General features: G+C 59.2%; 1 protein-coding gene across 1 annotated transcript in view; it reads left to right on the top strand.

Moving 5' to 3' along the window:
- Positions 1 to 20,677, top strand: part of Bmp7 (bone morphogenetic protein 7) — a 56,260-nt gene that overhangs the window by 17,490 nt on the left and 18,093 nt on the right. The window contains exon 2 of the mRNA XM_069990043.1: positions 6,442 to 6,634. Coding sequence (XP_069846144.1) covers positions 6,442 to 6,634 — 193 coding nt within the window. The remainder of the gene's footprint in view (positions 1 to 6,441; positions 6,635 to 20,677) is intronic.

The raw sequence follows: 20,677 nt of genomic DNA, 5'->3' as shown, positions 1-20,677 counted from the left end.
TGAAGTGGAGACCCAGGGACCCCAGGGTGGCTCCTTGGCCTGAGGACTGAGGGCTGCAGGATGGACGGACGTGGACGGCTCCTCTTCCCCCTCCTCCCACCTCTGGGTTGGGTCCCTTCTAGGCAAAGAACTGTCCCAGCCCCGGAGATCATGAATTAGCCCCAGCTTGCCTTCCTCTCCGGCTCTGCCCGCTTCCCACCGCTGGCACTGGGAGCAGCGTTGTATAGGGCCTGGTTGCACAAACATCTGTGCAAGCCACCCGAATCAGGATGAAAAGATCCCCAGATGCCTCCGTGTGCACCCCTCTCCCCCCATCTATAACGCCCCGCTGAGGGGACCGGCAGTGGCGGGGTGGGCGGGCCCTGGGGCCCAGTTGCGGGGAAGTTCCCTGGTAAAGCCAGGGAGAGTGGACGGCGCGTTTGGCTTTCACCAGCATGGCGGATGAGCCGTGGGCGCGCTACGCTAGTGGTCCCCAGGTGAGGGAGCGTGACATGGCCGTGGTGGAGTCTTGCAGAGCCTCTTGTCAGCTCTGGCCATCAAGGGAGGGCAAGTGACTTGTCTGTCCAGCTCGGCATCCTCACCTGTGGAGGGGGCGAGGTGCATGTGCTAGCCTCGGGTCAGGGGTCAGGGGTCAGGGGTCAGGGAGGTGCCGGGGAGACATGGCACCCGGCTAGTGGGCACTCTGCCTCATCTGGGTCCCGGATGCTGTCACAGACAGCAGAGCAGAACAGAACGGAAGGCAGCAGCCGTGGGCTGGGCCGGGGGCGGTCCCCAGTGGTGGGCAGCGGTCACTGTGGTTCCCTGGGCACCTCCTGTGAAGCTGTCAGCTGCTCATCTCCCCTGCCCCTAGCTGTGCAGCTCTGTCCCTGCCAAGGGATGGCACTGTGCCCACAGCCCTGGGCATTCTTGTCATCCCCAGTCTTCAGACATTGGAATCGGAGCCGGCATTGGCTTCTTCCTGTTGCCTTGAAAGAGGCTTCTCGTCCATCCCTCATCCTTTTATGGAGCCAGATTGGGGGCAAGATATATAGGCTCATTTATCTCGCCAGGGTTGGTAGTGGCAGCCCGAGTGCCAGGTAGAAGGAAAGAGTGCCGTGATCGCTTAGTGATGCCTGCCTTGTGGGCAGGAAGGCAGACGGGATGAGTGTACTGTTTAGGCACCATGCCCTGTCCAGGCCCTTCCTCCAAGTTCTGGCTGCCTCCATTCTCCTCACAACACTTCCCCAGGGTGCCGGCCTGTACCACAAGGGACCAAACCAGTCTTATTAATGGATGGAGGACTGGCTCCTCAGCCTGGAACCCAAGCCCCTTCCCAGTGAAGAGCTAACCACGTCTTATTCTTGTCTCCCAGTCCTTCGGCCATGCTGTTCCCTCTGCCTGTGTTGCCTTGCCCTGGCCTCCGAGGCCAGCCAACCTTGTTCTTCCTGAATCCTTCTAGCTCCTTCTCTGTGAGAACTCACCTTAGAGTTGCTCCAGTCAATGGAACAAGCCTTCCCCTAGGGACTGGGTCTCCTGATCCATCCCCTGTTGCCTCCAACTTTGGACACAGCAGCTCCACGCAAGGTGTTTGCCCAACAGAGATGTGTGCACCAAGAGGAAAGTGAAAGACATATCCAGACTCATCAAAAGTGAGTCCTGAGCTGGGCACCACTGGTGGCTCATGCTTGTAATACTAGCTACTTAGGCGGCTGAGCTCTAAAGATCACAGTTCAAAGCCAGAAGTGGAGCTGTTGCTTAAGTGGTATAGTATTAGCCTTGAGCAGCAGATTGGTGGGGTGGTGTGGTAGATGGGTGGGAGACGACAAAAACAAACAAACGCGCGCGCGCGCACACACACACACACACACACGCACGCACGCACGCAGGAACAGCGAAGGCTACTCAGAAGGTTGAATCTGAGGATCACGGTTCAAAGCCAGCTGGGTAGGAAAGTCCACAAGACTCTTATCTCTAATAAGCTGTGCAGAAAAAGCTAGAAGTGTTGCGGTGGCTGAAGTGGTAGAGTGCTAGCCTTGAACACAAAGGGGCCCAGGGACAGTGCCCAGGCCTGGAGTTCAAACCCCAGGACTGGCAAAAACAAAAAGAGCTGGGCCAGACACCACTGGTGGCTCAAGCCTGTAAGCCCAGCTACTCGGAGGCTGTGATCGGAGGATTGTACATGGTCAGGAAAGCCCAGAAGATTCTTACCTCTAATGAACCACCGAAAAGCTCCACCAGAAGTAGAGCTGTGGCTCAAAAGGTAGAGTAGTAGCTTTGAGCATGAAAGCGCAGGGATACTGCCTAGGTCCTAACCAATTAAAAGCAAAAAGGTTCCGGCCTATGACTGTGCTGGGATCTGTCTCAGTGGAGACAGATGGGTGGAGACCCAGCACCATGGGGATAGCCTCGGGCGGGAGCAGGGAGGGGACACGCTCTGTGTCAAACAACAGGTGCCTGATGGTGGTGGTGGGATAGTGGCTGGCCCTGGGGGGGGCCGGGGGAGCCTGCTGGTGTCTTTGGTACTGGTTGAGTTGAGTCCTGCGCGGGGTGTGCTCCTGTTGGGAAGTTCTTCAGCTTCCAGAACTCCCCCTGTGCTCCTCACTGTGGGCTAGGTGGGAGTCAGGTCCAGTGACTGCTGTCATACCTGGGGAGCCCTATGAAGCGGCGGGCTGGGCTGGGCCTGGGGTTCAGGGTGCAGGCCTTCTCTACCCTTCTTCCTACAGAGCTCCGTCAAGGCGGGGCATCTTGCATTTGGGAATTTATTCAAGCTCCAAGAAAGCTGTTGTCATGGCAGATGGCCACCCTGAGATGACCGCACTGCCCTGTGAGCACTTCCTGCCTGTGCGTTTCTGGGTGTGTATATAATTGGGCTCATGTTTGTGAGGCTCAGAACTGCTGTGTTTGCAGAGCACCCCGACTCTAATTAGCTTAAAGAGGTCTTGTTTGACGTAGCAGATCAGGAGACAGCAGCCCTGACCTCCGGGAGAGGTGGGGACCACAGACAGGGGCTTGAACCTGCAGGTACTCCCTCTTCCTCCCCCTCCTCTTCTCCCCCTCAGTGGCATATGTCACCTCTAGAGTTCAAGGCAGGAGAACAAACCCTGTCTGTTTTCTAGTAAAAAACTTGTTTCCTCCCATCCCTCTATGTGGGAGAAAGGGGTCATGGGACCCCACAGCCTGACTGGAAGAGCACCCATCAGGGCCCTTCCTCACCTCTTCGGCTGGGGGAGGAGAGAGGGGAAGAGAAGTGGGTGGGATTCATCAGTCAGTCAGTGGGTCCAGGGGCCTGGCAGTGCCTCCATGCCCATGAAGCTGTGGATGCCCTCTGAGGGGCTCTGAGGGGATGTCTCCCACCTGCCCGCAGTGCATCTCCCTCCACAGCTCTGAGTGGGGTAACTCATGAGTGTTTTGGGGAGTCAAAGGCTCAGAATGGGACACGTTGGGCTTCATGGTCTCCCAACTCAGAAGAGACCAAGCTACCTGCATGCTGGGTCACCTGCATTTACATAGTCATTTGCATATGGACGTTCATTGCATGTAGGTTATCTGCATGTAGATCATTTGCATGTAGAACATCATTTGCATGTAGGAGGTCATTTGCTTGCAGGAGATCATTTGCATATAGGATCACCTGGGTGCAGGGAGCTACTCACATAGGGAGGACTGTGACCACAGTCGAACGTGGACAAACTCCCAGGAGGCTATAGGGGCCAGGGCCAAGCCTAGGGAACACTAACAAGGTGGGAGGGGAGGAGAGGAATTGTCTGCAGACAGAATCCAGCCTGGACCGGAAAGTCTATGAGATTCTTATCTCCAATTAACCACCAAAAAGCTGGAAGTAGAGCTGTGGCTCAAGTGGTAGAGCATTCGCCTTGAGTAAAAAAGCTCAGAGATGGCACCGGGGCCCTGAGTTCAAGTGCCAGGACTGACACGCAAAAGAAAGGGTGGGCAGGGCATTCATTGGAGGGCTGGTGATCTAAGGGCTCCCGGTGTCGGTGTCGTAAGGAGAGTGGGGGTTCTAGGTGGGAGGAGCCATGATTGCTGGCCGCAGGCTCTACCTGATGACAGCTGGTTCTCTGCACTAGTCCAGATGTCGTTGTGGGGAATGGCCTGATGGGTGGACTGGGGGGGAGCAAGTGTGGAAATTCTCCCTGCGAGGGGAGGGGGCCATGGACACTCTAGGACTCAAGGCCTCTTGGGCCTCAGCCCCAGGAAAAAAGACATCACAGCTGTGAGTCATCCTGAACTGCTGTCCCCTGCTCAGGAGGCCCTAAAAACCTCCCAGGGAGCCCCACTGGCCACAGCCCGGTGAGAGCTGTGCCATCGCTGTTGCTGGCCGTGTGCCACTCCATGGGACGTAGGCGGCGCCCCAACCAGATGCCCCCTGCGGGCTTCTAGAGCCTCCCCTCAGGAGCCCCGGTTTGGAACTGTGGAATGGGCAGGTGGATTAGAGCGCCATCAAACTATGGGCCCTTGGGGTGAGTAAGTGGACAGGCACCACAGCGTGGAGGGACGCCTGCACGTTCCCGAGTGGCTTCCGGAAGCCGGGCAGCCAGCCTGGGGGGGGCGGGGCTGGCCCTGTTCTGCTGTGGGCCCCGTGGGGTCCTCTGAGGGAGGGTGCTCAGGACTGCGGCCCTCCCCTCCCAGGGGCCCACGGGGTGGCACGGATTGGCCCGTGACGGGCATTGGCCCTGGCTGTCTGCTTGCTCCCTCACCTCGGGTTCCTGGGCCACCTGACGGCCAGAGGATTGCCCTTGGAGCAGCTGCCACTCAGGACTGTCCCTCTGCCTTCGCAGCCAACAAGTGCGCAGGGCGCTAGCAGCGTCCCTTCTTCCCACGCGGCCTTTGTCACGCTGTGTGAGGGATGAGCGGGCCAGCTGTCGCGCGAGGCGTGTGGATGCTTTCTGGGGAGTCTGTCTCTCTGTCCCGTGCTCCATGATGAGTGTCCTGGCGTGCCAGCAGCGGTGGTCAGAGCTCACCTCCCCAAGGTCGTCCTAAGGCTGAGACCTTTTGTGCCCAGCCGGCCCTGCTGCAGGCCCCGTGGCCTTGGGTTTTCCTCCTCCTCCTCCTGGGTGTCTGTGGTCTGTGACCGGGACCCCCTATCTACTTTCATCCCATGTGGAAGGGACAAGGTGCGGGCCCTGGGCCTTGCTTTTCCTGAAGTCATCTCCACAAGCTCCCAAGGCTTGGCCGTTCTCCTATTTCAGGGCTGTAGTCTAAGGCTGTGGTTGCCATCTTGGTTACTCATTAGAAATACGTGGGGGTGCTTTGAAAGGGGCGACTTCTAACTCCTCTGCCCAGCTGTTGAGGGTCCTAGCCCAGGTGAGGTGAGACGCCTGAGGCCCGGTAGCTCCCAGCCCCCGGCCCCGGTCCCAGCCACCAGCCCTGGGCCCCAAGCCCCTGGCTCCCAGCCCCCGGCTCCCAGCCCCCAGCCCCGGCTCCCAGCCCCCAGCCCCCAGCTCCAGCCCCCGGCTCCAGCCCCTGGCCCCCAGCTCCAGCCCCCGGCCCCCAGCTCCAGCCCCCGGCCCCCAGCTCCAGCCCCCGGCCCCCAGCTCCAGCCCCCGGCCTCCAGCTCCAGCCCCCCGGCCCCCGGCTCCCAGCCCCGGGCTCCCAGCCCCCAGCCCCAGGCTCCCAGCCCCAGGCTCCCAGCCCCTGGCCCCCGGCCCTGGGCTCCCAGCCCCCAGCCCCAGGCTCCCGGCCCCCGGCCCCGGGCTCCCAGCCCCCAGCTCCAGCCCCCGGCTCCAGCCCCTGGGCCCCCAGTTCCAGCCCCCGGCCTCCAGCCCCAGGCTCCCAGCCCCCGGCCCCCAGCTCCAGCCCCTGGCCCCCGGCTCCAGCTCCCGGCCCCCAGCTTCCGGCCCCCGGCCCCCAGCCCCCAGCCCCCGGCTCCGGCCCCCTGGCTCCAGCCCCCAGCCCCCAGCTTCCGGCCCCCGGCTCCTAGCCCCCGGTCCCCCAGCTCCAGCCCCCAGCCCCCGGCCCCCGGCCCCCGGCCCCCAGCTCCCAGTCCCCGGTCCCCCGGCTCCCAGCACCCAGCCCCCAGCCCCCGGCCCCCAGCCCCCGGCTCCAGCTCCCGGCACCCAGCTTCCGGCTCCCGGCCCCCAGCCCCCGGCTCCAGCCCCCAGCTCCCAGCCCCTGGTCCCTGGCTCCCAGCCCTGAACAGGTGGAAGTGGGGCTTGAAATCTGCCCATCTCTCAGTGCTGCACTTGGAAATGAGCAGGCTCTGTGGGTTAGTCCCATGTACTTTACTGACCAGCCCATCCATTATTGTGGCCAAGACCCCCCCCCACTCTCTGGATGTCCAAGGCAACCTTGGGGTGCGCCGTGACCCTGCAGTCTGACTGTGCGTGTCGTGTGGGGTTGCGCTGGTCACTAGGGTCACTTGTGGGCAGGGCCTCACCCCGCTCTGGTCAGGAGCCTGGACTCTGACCAGGGGAGACAGGGAGACTAATGTCCCCTTTCTTGCAGTGGAACATGACAAGGAGTTCTTCCACCCGCGCTACCACCACCGGGAGTTCCGCTTCGATCTGTCCAAGATCCCGGAGGGGGAAGCCGTGACCGCGGCCGAGTTCCGGATCTACAAGGACTATGTCCGGGAGCGCTTCGACAATGAGACCTTCCGGATCAGCGTGTACCAGGTGCTGCAGGAGCACCTGGGCAGGTGGGTGCTGGCCAGGGATGGCGTGGATAGGCCGAGACCATCTGGATGGCTCCTACCAGGGAGTGGTGTCTTTGTTAAGGTAGGTGTAAGTGGTGTGATGCTGTGTGCCTTGAAATCTGGGCAGGACTAGGCAGGGACAGGAAGCGCCAGGACCTGTGGCCCTGTGTGGGGATAGGGGGGTCTGTTCGCATGCTCAGGAGCATAGAGAGAGGGAGGAGTCAGGGTCCAGGGTGCCCCGTGGTCCCTCCCCCCCACAGTGGAGCCCCATGTGATGCCTGACATACGATCAAAGTGGCATTTGTAATTAAATGTTAGGAGGGAAAAATCCCAAACCAAAAGCAAACAACAGAGAACTCACAGCTGTGCAAGAATCACTAGCAAGGTGAGGTACCAACATTGGGGGGAACCCTTGTGTTTCTGGAGGTGGTTTAATGCCAGGGACTGTGAAAGGCTAGTGAGTTAAAAACAAGTCTGTGGGGCTGGGAAGGTGGCTCCGTGGTAGAGCGCTTGCCTCGCATGCATGAGGTCCTGGGTTCGATTCCTTAGGACCAAATAAGCAGAAAAAGCCGGAAATGGTGCTGTGGTTCAAGTGTTAGAGTGCTTGCCTTGAGCTGAAGGGCTGAGGAATGGCATCTAGGCCCAGAGTTCAAGCCCCACAACCGATCAGAAAAGAAAAATAACAACTTAAGTCTGAGGAGACTAAATGGCCAGTGTCGTGTTTCTCTGTGGCTGGACTTTGGGACTACATAAATCTTGGCTTTTTTTTTTTACTGGTCCTGGGGCTTGAACTGAGGGCCTAGATGTCTAGTCTCTGAGCTTCTTTTGCTCATGGCTAGTGTTCTACCACTTAAGCCACAGCTCACTTCTGGCCTTTTCTGCATAGTTTATTGGAGATAAGAGTCTCATGGACTTTTCTGCCTGGGCTTCGAATTGCAATCCTCAGGTCTCAGCCTCCTGAGTAGCTAGGATTACAGGCGTGAACCCTGGAAGCCAGCGATCATGCCACTTTTATTGTCCCCAGTGGTGTGCTGTGGCAGTTGTTAGGAGCTGGTTGGTCTTTTCCTACAGGGTGTAGACTCATAATAGCTGATGGGGACAGGGAACCCCCTGTGTTAGGGGGGGTGCTCATCTTGATTACCAAGACAACAGAACTTAGATAGAGTATCACCAGTGTTTTGAATGTGTCACCTTGAATGTCATCTTGAATATAGCTTCCTTACCTTTGCGGACAGTGTATCTGTGAAACAGGCAGAGTTGGCATGGTCTAGAGCCACGGCACACAGCCATGTGACCCAGGCTCAGGAAACTGGAAAAATTCATACTTAACAAAAGAATTTCCATGCAGAATTTGGTTTGGAGGGCTGGAAATGTGGCTCAGTGGTGGAGTGCCTTCCCTGGTCAAGGGCAAGGTTGGGGGCTCACCCCCCAGTCCTGGCAAAGGGGAGAAAAGCTCAGTTGTGGATAGGCAAGGCACATTCACAGAATAAAAGTGCACAAATGAAGGCTGACTCCTCCTATGAGCCCCCTAGCCTGCCCGCCCTGGGCAGCCTGTGCCCTGCTGGGTTTTGTGTGTTTTGAATCTGGGGCTTAAATTCAGGGCCTCACTCTCTTGCTTGGTGTGTGTGTGCCTGGGTGTGTGTGCACACACCAGTCCTGGGGCTTGAAAGTGCCTGGATGCTATTCCCGAGCTTTTGTAAAAGCACAAGGCTAGTGCTCTACCACTTACGTCGCAGCCCGCTGTAGCTTTTGCTGGTTCATTGAAGGTAAGAGTCTCATGGGCTTTTCTGCCCAGGCTGGCTTCGAGCCTCACTCCTCAGGTCTCAGCCTCCTGAGTAGCTAAGCTTACAGGCATGAGCCGCTGATGCCTGGCCTGCACCCCATTTCTTACCCAGCAGGCTTATTTGTCTGCTTGTCCATTCCACGGTCAGTGGCACTGACCCTTTCCTCCTGCCCCGTTCCTTCATGCCAGCCTCGCCTGTCCTGTCCTTCCTGTCTTGTGCTTTTTAGACTCCGCAGAGCCCCGTTGTGTGTTTGTGTGGTTGTGCGGGTGGGGTATCTCACCCGATGCCCACCAGCACGTGGTGGCCTCTCTGTTCTGCCAGTGTGGACAGTGTCGTGGGTCTCAGTGACACACCTGGGTGTGTCTGCGGCTCTGGATGTAGCCTAGTTGGCCAGGGCCTCACCTATTGGTGGCTTTGGTAGGGACAGCTATGCTGTTTCTGCACCCCTTGTGTCTCCCCCTCCCCCCTCCCCCACCAAATGTGGCTGTGTGTCCTCTTCCAGCCGATGGCCTCCCTGCTGTCCAGGCCTCTCTGCAGCCCAGTGCCCTTGCCACTGTCTGCTGTGTAACCACCCTGGTATCTGCGTGGAGGGAGCTGTGGTCTTGCGGTCACCCGCCGCCCAGCTGTCCCGGGCCAGGACATCTGGCTGTCGCGCAGAGCTCTGGGAGGCCGGGGTGCCGGGGCGGCCCCAGGGCCTCTTCCCCTGGAGCATTACTTTCCACCAAGTCCTCTTGATCTCTCAGAATCCAGATTGAATTCCGACAATGAGCTGAGCTGGAGGCCTTCCACAGCCTCGGGCACTCCTTCAAGCCCAGCCGGGGAGCCGCCCTTGGTGGGCTGAGGGCCAGCGTGGGGCTTCGCTGAGGTGCAGGGGAGGTGTAGTGAACGGATAGCAGAGTCTCCGTCTCCTTTTCTGAACCCTGGGCGGGAAGCCCGGCCAGCCGGGGCCCAGCCTCCCGAGGCCGCCTTCCCTCTGTCCTGTGGACAAGCAGCTGGCCCAGGGGAGGGGTCGGACAGACCCCGGCCCCTGCCCAGTCCTGCAGCTGGGATCGGACGCTCTGTCCTCCGTCCCTGCTGTGTCCCAGGACAGCTCCCCTGGCTGTGCTTGTGCTCAGAGCCCCGGAGGCCAGGCCTCCATCCTCGTCACCACCGAGGTCGTGAGGATGTCGGCGGCTGAAAGAGAAATGTCCCCTGATCCGTCACAGGGACTCTGGTTGCCAGGAGGGTGACCTCAGTGTGCCGGCCGTGCCAAGACCCAGGTCAGCTGCGGCCTGAGTCACTCGGAGGCCAAGGGGGCTGCGGTCCCGCCCGGCCCCGCAGGAGCAGCTCACAGCCCCTCTCGGTCCGGTCCAGGCCTGTGTTCCTGTGCCTGGGCCCTCCTGGTTGGGGCGGTGCTGCAGCCGGCCGGCCCAGCTAGCAGCCTCCCCTGCCTCTGGGAGGCCTCGAGGTCCCCCAGCCTCCTGGGTGCACACCTGCTGTAGCTCAGCTTCCCACCCCCTTGAAGACCTCAGCTCTGTTCCCCAGCGGGGTCTGGAGCAGGAGGGAGCCACGCCAGCAGAGGCCACACTGCTGGGTCTCACCTGCTCCAGGAAGGTGCCGGTGACCAGGTACTTGGCTGAAAGGGTTTGCACTTGCCTGCAGTCCCTGTGTCCCTAAGGCCACAGGGTGACCCAGGGAGGGTGGGACCCTCCCCCCCGCCCCTGCCCTGCCTTTCCCCAGCCTTGCAGGGGGCTTGAGTGTGGCCTGGGTGACTTTAGTCACGGAGCACATTGGAGCAGAGGGACATGGACACTGCCTCCCACCTGCGGAGGCAGGTGGGAGATAATGCCCCCCTCCCAGAGACCCTGGGGCCACGGGGAGGCCCAGTGCTCTTTCTGAACACCCTGAAAGCCGAGACAGTGGCTCTGATGAAAGCAACGCCCCCATGACCCTGGCGTGGACCCGTGCGGGGGCAGGTGCCCTCCCCTTGGGGAGCGTGGGCCAGGACAGACCCCAGGAGCCGACATCAGGCTATGGATTTTTGGGTCCCACCAAGAAGTTTACACCCTGGAGTCTGGGTTGGGGCTGACACCAACCTGCCAATAGCTCAGAGGCTCTGCCTGTCTCCCCCTCCTGCCCCGCCCCTTGCTGCACTCTCGCTTTCAAATGCTTTGCCTCATAGTTTATTCAGGAGCAGAAGGTGAGGGACCCCGCACCCCTGGATGGCAGCCCAGCGCGCAGTTGCCTCCTGTTCCCCTCCGCCCCTGGCTGGGCCTTGGTGGGCGAGCAGAAGAGCTCCAGCTGGGCTCTCTGCTTTGGTCGTGCATGAAAATCAGTTCCGCTGATTGGTTAGGATCCATCTGTCCGCCCAGCTCATTGGCTGGACGGAGCATTGGTGTTAGTCGGGATCTCCCAGGCTGTCCCCTGTGTGCTGGGCTAAAGCTGGTGGCCGAGACCTCGTCTGGTCTCCCCAGAGCTGGAAGGAAGGGGATTTCTTTGGGCTCAGCCCCTTGTATTACCTTGGGCCTGTTTTCTTAGAGACTTTTACTTCCTGCAGGACTCAGCCCAAATTGTGGTCCAGACCTGGATTGTCAGCCTTAGCGGCTGACGAAAAGAACTGGCTGGGGGTGGTGCTGCCTTCAGGCTCAGGCGACTTCTGGAAGCTTCTGGAAGCGTCCTACGGCTCTTGGAAGTCTACGTGCTGGGTTCCACATCTCCTGGCGTTCACTCCTTGCTGCTGCACCTCAGCCTCAGGGTGTGAGCTGCTTTCTCAGGATGGACCAGCTCAGCTCCCCTGGGAGCCCCCTGGAGAGCAGGAGGGGGAAGCTGGCGGCCACAGGGCCAGCACGTCCCCAAGGGCGGAGGATTGGCGGCCTGGGTGCCCCCTTCAGCCCTCTCCCTGGTCCTTACTCCACAGCCCGGATCTCAGGCCAGGCAGTATCCCTCAGGGCCTCTCGGTTCCTCTGGGACCCTCCTCTCACCACTTTGCAAAGATCATTCTGGAAAAAAGCCTGCTTTCAGTCAGTGCCACCCAGCCGGGCCGGATAGCAGGCTACTGTGTCCCATCCCACCAGCGCTGGAAATGCAGCATCCCAGGGCCAAATGCCTGCCGGCTTCCGGTCCTGCGGTCTGAGGCCATCTGGTGGGCCGTGGTGGCCGTTTTGATCTTCCAGCCTTTGATTCCTTGCCATACTTCATCTCCAGCCTGGCGTCTCAGGGACAGTGGGGGTGGGGGTGGTCGGGATCCACAGCGACAGGCTTGTCAGTGATGGCTGGAGCAGCCTGGCAGCCCCCCACCCCCGACTCCTCCCAGCATTGTCACGTGGCATCCAGCTGGGCAGGTGTCCCTGCTCAGTCCTGGAGCTCTGCACCCCCCACATGGGAACCGACTGCCTCCTGTGCAGCCAGAGTTGCCCGGCCAAGTTCACAGTGTGGTTCTCGGTCACCATGACGTGTCTCTGGACCGGGGCAAGAGGTGGCCGTCCTTGGGGACAGCGGTGATGACAGAACCTGGCTACCTCTCTTTATACTTTCTGAGCAGCTCTCCCCGTGGGCTGGTCCTGTCCACCCATTTTACAGACAAGGAAACTGAGGCGCGGTGCCTGGAAGGGATGAAGGCAGCCCAGATCTTCCTTCCCTGGGCTTCTTGAGAGCACATCTTCCTTTCTCCCGCTGTGGAAATTGTATAAACTGTGGGATGGATGGTGGGAAGATCACATCTCCACCCAGGGAAACTAAGGCAGAGCAGACAGATTGACTGTCTAGCATTGCAGCCACCGAAAGCACCTCTGTCTCCACTGCTTAAAGTCATGTGAACTGGGTTTGGCTCGCAGGTCTTGGTGGAGCCTTGTTGGCTCTGTGGCAAAGCTGCGTGGCTGCGTGGTGCGTTGGGGGTGGCCCAGCACAGGGGCCGTGAAGATGCTGAGCAGGACCAGAGCCCTCGGTGTGCTGCTCACGGTCAAGTCCATGTTGCCAGTGACCCTGAATGTAGTAGGTGCTCAGAGAAACACCTGCCTCACAGACGCATAAAAGAAGGATCTGGCTTTCTGCTTTGCTGGGCTCCTACGCTCTCCAGGCACCCCAGCGCCCTCCTGCATGCCCGTGTCACACTGGCCCTGAGGCACGTCATAGACGAACGCGCAGGCAAGCCTCTGGCCACCAGCATTTTTGCCCTGGGGTCGGTCCACCCTAGCACACTTCCCAGCATGCTCTCTCCTCCAGAACTGAACCTGGAAAATGTCTTGTTTGCGATCTTTATTCGGCATCTGAGCTCAATTTCCAAAAAGTGAAAATTGCCTGTAATTATAGTACTTGTGATCCTATGCAAGTTTCCTAGTGGTGATTATAATTATATTATTTAGATCTGGTGGGCCAGTGGGTATCCACGGGTCGGCTGGCCCTCACTGGCAGCAGCGGGACTGTCCTTGTGTGCTGTGGCCCGGGTCCCTGGCGCTGGACTGTGTCTGGGGACACTAGGCCTTGGGAGCAGGGCTGTCTGGATAGTTTGACCCGACACTTTAATTCCAAAAGCACTTCATACTTGGACCAGGACTTCTACTCGCCTATAGGAGCCTATTTTTTCAAACGTATTAACATCTGTGTTTCATATCGCAGCCTGTAATTGCTTTAGCCTTTTTGGCAGGAGACAAAGAGAATTAATATTTTTCAATTTGGTCACAAGCGGTCATCTGTAGCGGGGAAGGAAAGGGCCTGCTCAGATGTTAACTCTGTACGGATGGGGCGTGCGGGCGCACCGGGGAGGATGGTTTACACATCAACTTTGGTTAGCAAAGGCCAGTTATTTCAAAGCCGGGTCCAGAGTCAGTTTCTTCCTCCGTCTCGTCAGTGCTGCCGCCCCAGAGGGGCCAGTTTGTTTTCCCAAACAATGCCCGTGGCTTTCCATCCTGCCACTCTGAGAACCGAGCAAGCAGAGTGGACATCTGGCCTGCATTCCAGCATGCACACCACCAGCCTCCCTCTGGGAGTCAAGGCAGGCATTGCTAATCAGTCCCAGCACCCTTGCCCGCTGTGCCTGGAGTACATCTCCACCAGAGGAGGCAGCCATCGCTAATCAACCCTGCCATCCAGTGAAGCCTCCCGTCCAGGCAGGTCTGACCTTGAGTTGAGGATTGTGTGAGAGCTGATGACCCCGAAGAGCCCACAGTGCTGAGCAGTGGGACCATGGATGAAGGAGGCCGGGGTGGAGGGAACTGCACTGTCCAGACCAACTTCACACATCGCTCAAGGCTGTGTTTCTTGGCTTCCTCCTGGCACGCAGGTTCAAAACCAGACCTGCCTGCAGTGGCACATTCCAGTCAAACAGGAGGATAAGTCTGCAGAATCAAAAGATCGAGACCAGCCTGGCCTACCTCTCGAGCTGGTGGCTTACGCCTGCAATTCTAGCTACTCAGGAGGCTGAGATCTGAGGCTCAAGGCTCCAAGGCAGCCTAGGCAGGAAAATCCAAGGGATTCTTGTGTCCAGTTAACCAGCAAAAAGCTGGAAGTGGAGGTATGGCTTAATTGGTAGAGCACCAGCCTTGAGTGAAAAAGCTAAGGGAGAGCATGAGGCCAAGTTTGAGTTCCAGTCCTGGCACACATACACAAACCCACAAACAAACCCCAGGCCGAAGCACTTCCAGGGTTTGTTGAGTCCCCTGGGGTGAGGCAGGTTGGCTCCGGATGGAGGAGCACCAGGTGGGGGAAATGCCCGGTCCCAGGATCTTGGGTGTAAGACGTCCCCCCACCCAAACCTCAGAGCTCAGCTGTGAAGATCCCAGAGGCTTTGGGGCAATCCCAGCTAAGGCCCCCAGGGCTTGGTGGTTCTTGGGGTGGGAAGACCCTCTTCTTCCTGTCCTCCTCCGCTCCCCTCGGCCCCCCCACTGCCCATCAGCTTCTGGGGAATGACGATGCGTGAGGTGCAGGTCCCACCTGGGATCTCATTTAAAGAGAAGAACATGGGCCCCAGGTCCCACTGGCCCCAAGCCGCGCTCAGTGCTTGGAAACAAGCTTCTGGTGCTGGCCACTTGTGCGGTTGGACGCGGGAAGCACGGAGCCCCTTGATACAAATGCGATGGTGATTTCAGCCGGTGATGGCGGAGAGCTGAGTGCGGCGGCTTCCATCCCCATGTGGGGCCTGCTCTTCTCCCATGCGCCAACATCCCCAGCCAGTGGGTGGGGAGTCTCTGAAAGCCACCCAGAGCTCTCCGAGCCCAGCCACCAGAGCGCCACGTGACTTCCTTCCTTGCCTCTCTACCCGCCCCTCTGGATGGCTCCTGGGTCACTGCTCAGGTCCGTTCAAGCCCCTGATGTACCGTCTATTTCTGAGGGGCTCCTGGAGCGTGATGAGCCTGTGACACAAGGCCCGCTCCACACCTGGTCCTGCCCCAGGAACCTGGCAGGCGCCCGGGAAGGGTGAGCCATCCTCCCTCCCCGTCTCTCCTCCTGGTCCCCCTGCTTACTTCTGGATGCTGCCTCTAGCATCTGCCTCCAGCAGATGCCCCTTCGCCCTTCGACTACACATCCCAACAGCCTCTGCGTCTCCATCTTCATCTTGATTAATTGCAATTATCAGCCTGGTCAGCGTCAAAAATGGACACATTTTGTGTCTCTCTATAAATGTCTGAATTTTCTGAATAACACTTTATCCGTGTAGGAAGGGTCTGTGTACTCTTGATTTTACTTGGGACTCAGGACCGTTGGCAAACATGGGTTCTTTTATTCCATTCTGGTTTTAATTCTGAAGGTTGGCTCTTAGTGACATGCTCCATTTCACACCATGAAATAATACTTGCAGACTGGCTATGGAAGGGTTAAAGGGCTCAGAGGTCTTGCTGAAGGCCGGGGTGGAAACTGATGCAGACATAGAGTCGCTGCAGGTTGACGCAAGACACAAGCACAAGGACCCCAGCTGCTCCGGGGCAGGGCTGCCGGGGTTCAGAGCTGGCTCAAGGGGCCTCACATGTGCACCTTGGCTGCCACCTTGCTCAGGTGGGCTGTGTCACTTCAGGGAAGTGTGCTGGCTGAAGTCCCGGGGCAGGGTTTGTCCCCTCATTTGTAGTATGATGGGCTCATGATAGGTCAGTGGGTGGTGCTGAACCCCAGGTTAGATGCCTCTCAATTTGTGTGAGCAGGTTGGGGTGGGGAGTCCTATCACTTCTTGGCCTGGTGAGTTAGAGACATGCAGGCTCATGTTGTGAGCAAATGCGTGTGTTCCCGATTTCCCTCAAGGCATTGTTCCTTCATAGGTAGCCATTTTCATTTGTGTGGATTATTTGTAAGTCTCTGCCTCGTGGTTTGTGCAGGGCCGGTGGTGGCTGTCCTTGTGAGCGCTGGCTGTTTTATAAAACGGAGTCCCTTGGGGCTAGGGGCAGCGGGCAGTGACGCCCGCGCGCGCGAGTGGCTGAGCAGGGTGAGGCTTCGTGCCCGTGGCCAGCGCGTGGCCGACATCTGCCTGCAGCCCCTCTGTCAAGTTCATTTCCTTCCTGCGTCATGTGGCTGCGCTTCTCCAAGTCTGGGCTTGGGATCTGAAAACATCCTGTGGTTCTCTTTGTTTTGTTTTGTTTAGAAAGGTTGGAAGGATGACGCAGCACGCAAACTTGTTTGTGTTGGTTTGTTTGTTCCTGGACCGCTGAGGAAAAGGCTGAGTTCACCTTGTGCTATTTTGGTTTGGAGCGAGAGGAAATGGAGCAACCAGGGAAAGTCTAGAAAATCCGCCTCCACCATGCCAGTCACAGGCCCTGCCCATCTGTGTGGACTTCCCAGAGCTGACTCAGAGTTCTGCGGGGTCTTAATGAATATGTACGTCTGGGCTGCGTGTGCTGGAATCCACCGGGGAGCCCGGCTGGTCACCAGCTTCCCAGATTGGGGACTCCTGGGTCTCAGGGGTGGACGGGGCTGAACTGTGTACCTCTGGGGTTGCTGGGGTTGGTCAGCACTGGTGGCTCCCACCTGTCATCCTAGCTATTCAGGAGGCTGAGATCTGAGGATCGTGGTTCAAAGCCAGCCCGGGCAGGAAAGTCCATGAGACTCATATCTCCAATAAACCACCAGAAAACCGGAAGTGGAGCCGTGGCTCAAGTGGTAGAGAGCTGGCCTTGAGCTGAAGAGCTAAGAGACAGCTCCCAGGCCCTGAGTCCAAACCTCATGAGTACTCCCCCAGTACACACACACACGCATGCACGCATGCACGCACACACACACACACACACACACACACATGGCTGGGGTGCATGTTCTGAAACCAAAGGGGGGGTCTAGTGTGTCACCAGTTTTCCAGAAATTCTGGGGTCCAATCTCTGGCATCCTAAGCAGGGGAGGAAGCGTTGGGTCTGAGAAGAGGGTGGAGGTCCTCTTTCTTCCCAGTGTTGCTCCCCAAGGTTTCCCAATGGGGATCCAGGATAGCAGACAGCGAGAGGAGCAGGGACCCAGCCCAACCTCAAGGTCCCAGGGCCCAGGCTACAGCCAGGCCTGGGGAAGGTGGTAGAAGGGAGGTGCCAGGGTAGGCTGGTGTCTCTTCAGCCAAGTTCTGGTTCTCTGCTGGGTGCTGAGCACTAGGTTCTGGGCAGTGGGTGCTGGAGCTTGGTACTGAGTAATGAGTACTGGGTGCCCAACCCTGGGTTCTGTATGTTAGTAATGGATGCTGGTGCTGGGAATTGGATGTTGGGTGCTAGGCACTGGGTGCTGAGTGCTGGGAGCGAGGTGGTGGGTGATGGGTGTTAGACACTGGATACTGGGTGTTGAGTCAGTACAGTGGGAGGGAAAATAAGGCTGGACCTGGCTGACAAGTTGTTCAAATGGGGACGGAGAGAATGCCACACGTGGCGATGTGGCGGTGATGGTGTGGCCGCAGTTCCGGCTGTCCCGGAGGGACTTTGGCTCCCGGTGTCCCCAGGGCCCGTGGTGCTTTGTGGGGAGTGGTTGCAGTAGAGGAAGGAACAGTGTCGCAGGCAGAGGGGCCTGCGTGTGCCAAGGCCTCTCATGTAAATGAGAGCCCGAAGGAGCCTGGGTGGGAGGATCTCGTGTGGAGGGCCGGACACCATGGCGCGGATGGAGCCAGGCCCCCGTGAGTCCCTGTGGGAGCTCTGCTCTCCCTGGAGTTCTGGGTCAGCAGCATCAGCTCCTGAGCTGCGGGACACAGAAGGGTCACGCTTATCCCGAATGAACACGAGACTTGGGGGTGGGGGGGGGAGCTGCCCGTGCAGGCTGCTGGGTGCAGCGACACCCCGAGGTTCCCTTTGCGGTCCCGGCCACTGCCTCACCACCCCAGAGCTGCGTGGGGCCCCAGGACCTCCCGGGGCTCCCCGCAGAGGGCCCTGGCCCTGCCTACACCTCTGCTTGTCTATGCTGGTAGCCACATCTCACGTGGGGAGAACCCTCTGTGTGTCGCCGTGATTTCTTTATCCACCCTTGGTGCTCCACCCCAGTTACACACCGGGTCTTGACAGCAGGACCTCTCCGAGACTTTCAAGTGCGCATGTGTGGTGCCTTCTCTGGATGTCAGTACCTGGCATGATGCTTTGACTGCGGGGCCTCTGTGGATGAGATGCATCTTTGGTGACTTTGTGAAACTCCAGACCCTTCTTGCAGAAGGAGGAACTGAGGCCCAGAGCTCCGTGGCTACTGTGTTCCTGGCCCTGTCCCTCTGGGTGCTAGATGGGGGTGACGCAGACCCCCCCCCCACATGCTCACTCCCTCCATGGGTCTCTGTGCTGCCAGGACCCCAGGGAAGCTGGGAGCAGACTCCGTGCTCTCCCTGCGGTCGGGGGTGGGGGGTGGTGAAGGGGGGCATGTATTTCTTGTGTATTTTTCCACCTTTCTCCCGGGTGACTTAATTTTAGTCTTCCCAGAAGTGCTTAGCTTTTAGAGAGTGTGTTTAAAAACAGCCCTGGCCTTCCCTGACTTCATCCTCCAGCCCTGGGGGCCCCAGGCCGCTGGGGGTGATCTGATGACAATGGAGGTGGGGTGGGACGCAAGGTGGGGGGAGGCCCCCCGCATTGTGGCCGCCCATGGCCCTGCCTGACTCATGCATACCTGCCCCCGCCCGGTGATGTCACGCCCGCCCTCCTTGCTGCCCACCCCTCCTCCCTCCATCCTCTGACCAGTGCCCCGTGGCCTGGCAGCTGTGCCTGGCATGCCAGCCTCACGGTTTTGTGGAAGGCAGCAGAGCGATCCTGCAGGTTGGGGGGGCAGTTTGGGACATGGTCATCCCCTCGCCCCCCCCGTTCCTGCTGTTCCTGTACCCCCGTTCTCAGGACCCGACGTCTGTGGTCAGAGGTCCTGGGGGCCTGCCTGCACCTGTGTCCCCCCTCACCCTCTCCCGCCCCTCCCCAGTCTCTCAAGAGGCTTTCCGCATTCTAGCCCTCTGCTAGGGACACGTGTCCCTGCACACCTCCTCGGGTGGCAGCCTGCCCTTGACTTGGGGTGCTCGTTGACTTGGGGTGCTTGTGCACAGTGCTCCTCTCCTTCCTGCCGACCTAGTTAGGTGACACAGAGGCCTGAGGAGAAGCCGTTCTCGTGCAGTGATTTGGAAATGGGGGGTCAGGATCACGCCTGGCCCTCTCCGGCTCTGAAAGCCGCCTCATTTCTTGGGGAAGTTGAAAGGGGGCAGCAATTATGTTGCTCTGACCTCCCCTTCTGACCCTGCCCCCCCTTCCGCGAGGCCCCTCTGCACACCCAGGTCATCTCCTGGGTTCATTTAATCGCGGCCAGGCTAGGGCTCAGGACAGAACCTTTAGACGGGCATCTTCTCCAATTTACTCCCCAGTGCCCCGTGACCCTGGGTGGGGACCCTCAGCTCCTTTCACCTCTCCTGTTAAGTGGGGTCCAGCTTGGACCTGCGTCTTGGTGGAGGTTAGCCGAGAGGGGACCAGGTCCCAGGCTGTGGTGCCAGGGTGCCCAGGCCCCCTGGAGGCCCCCAGGCCCTAGCTTGTGCTGCTCCCCGTGGTGGGGGGCTGGGGCAGCTGCCTCGAGACCTGGACGAGGACCCCTTGGAGACCCTCGGAGCGGGTGTCGTTCTGCCCGCCTTGCAGTCTGAGCTCGGGGTGGAATGTTGCGCATGCACACACGGTCTCACGCTGCCCGAGCCAGACCCGATGCTCACCCACCCCGCAGCCTGCGCCAGAGTCCAGGCCGCCTGCCGTGGAAGGCCGAAATGCCACCCATGTAGTTCCAAGGCCCCATGGGGCCCTGGAGCACCTGGACCCCTGGCAGGAGCCGAAGGTGGAGACTCTCCACAAGCCTTCATCCCGAGTCCGGACCTCAGGAGACAGCAAGGCCCAGCCTGGTTTTTTGTGTTGTTTTTTTTTTTGGGGGGGGGGGGCGGGTTCAGGGCTCCCTTGGGCTGGGCTGATTGGAGGTTTGCAGTTCCTCTGCAGCCCTGGTTGAAGGGGTCCCCGGCCCCCCGTGGGAGGAGGTCCTGTCACAGGCTCTAAATAGCCTCTAGCCAGAGGGCCAAAAAGAGACTTTTTCCACCTCCCACGCTTGAGATGTTAAAATATCCACTTTCCACGCAGGAAGAACTTTCCTAGGAAGGTGGGCGGAGACATAGGAAACCAACGCTCCCTGCCCCCCCCCCCACACACACTGCTGAGTGATCTGGAATGGGGAGCCCTTGTGTCCCAGGCTGGTGACTTTGGAGCTCCTGTGAGTTCATCCCTTGCACAGCAGGGCTTTGTGGGGTTCAGGCTTGCCAGCTTCTGCTGCAGGCCGTGCCCAGTGAGGTATGCCTTTAAACCCAGCTACTTGATCACAGGGCCAAAAGCTCGCAAAGCCCTAGTTCAAAGAAAAAGCTGAGTGTAGTGGTCCATGCCTGGAATCCTAGCTATTTGAGAGGCAGAGAGAAGAGGATTACTGTCCAAGGCCAACCTAGACAAAAGATAGACCCTGCCTGAAAAATAACTAAAAAATAACTGGAGCAAAAAAAGGGGGGAGGGGGGAAGGCAGGGGCATGGTTCAAGTGGTCAAGCATCTGTCTAGAATGTGCAAGGCCTTGAGTTCGAATCTCAGCAATACCCCAAACAAAACCCAAAAGCCAGAAGCAGCGTGAGGTGGGAGGCAGCCAGAGGACATCTCTGCTGAGCCTGCCCACACCCTGAGGGGGGGCGGGGAGGGTCACGTGGACCACGGGAAGCTGATCCAAACAGACCGGGTTTTCCGAGCTGGTAACCGGGCTGTGCATGCTGAGCCGAGGCGCTGTGGATGATGGGTGCATGTGGGAGAGAATGGGGGGCAGCGGCCCTCACAGAGGAATCCCGCTGCCTGCCCTGTGCTCCGGAAGCTTCTCCAC

This window comes from Dipodomys merriami, unplaced genomic scaffold, assembly GCF_024711535.1.
Source record: "Dipodomys merriami isolate MVZ:Mamm:240054 unplaced genomic scaffold, mDipMer1.0.p SCAF_39, whole genome shotgun sequence".
In the NCBI taxonomy this organism is placed as follows: Eukaryota; Metazoa; Chordata; class Mammalia; order Rodentia; family Heteromyidae; genus Dipodomys; species Dipodomys merriami.
This window is presented reverse-complemented; position numbering and strand designations above follow the sequence as displayed.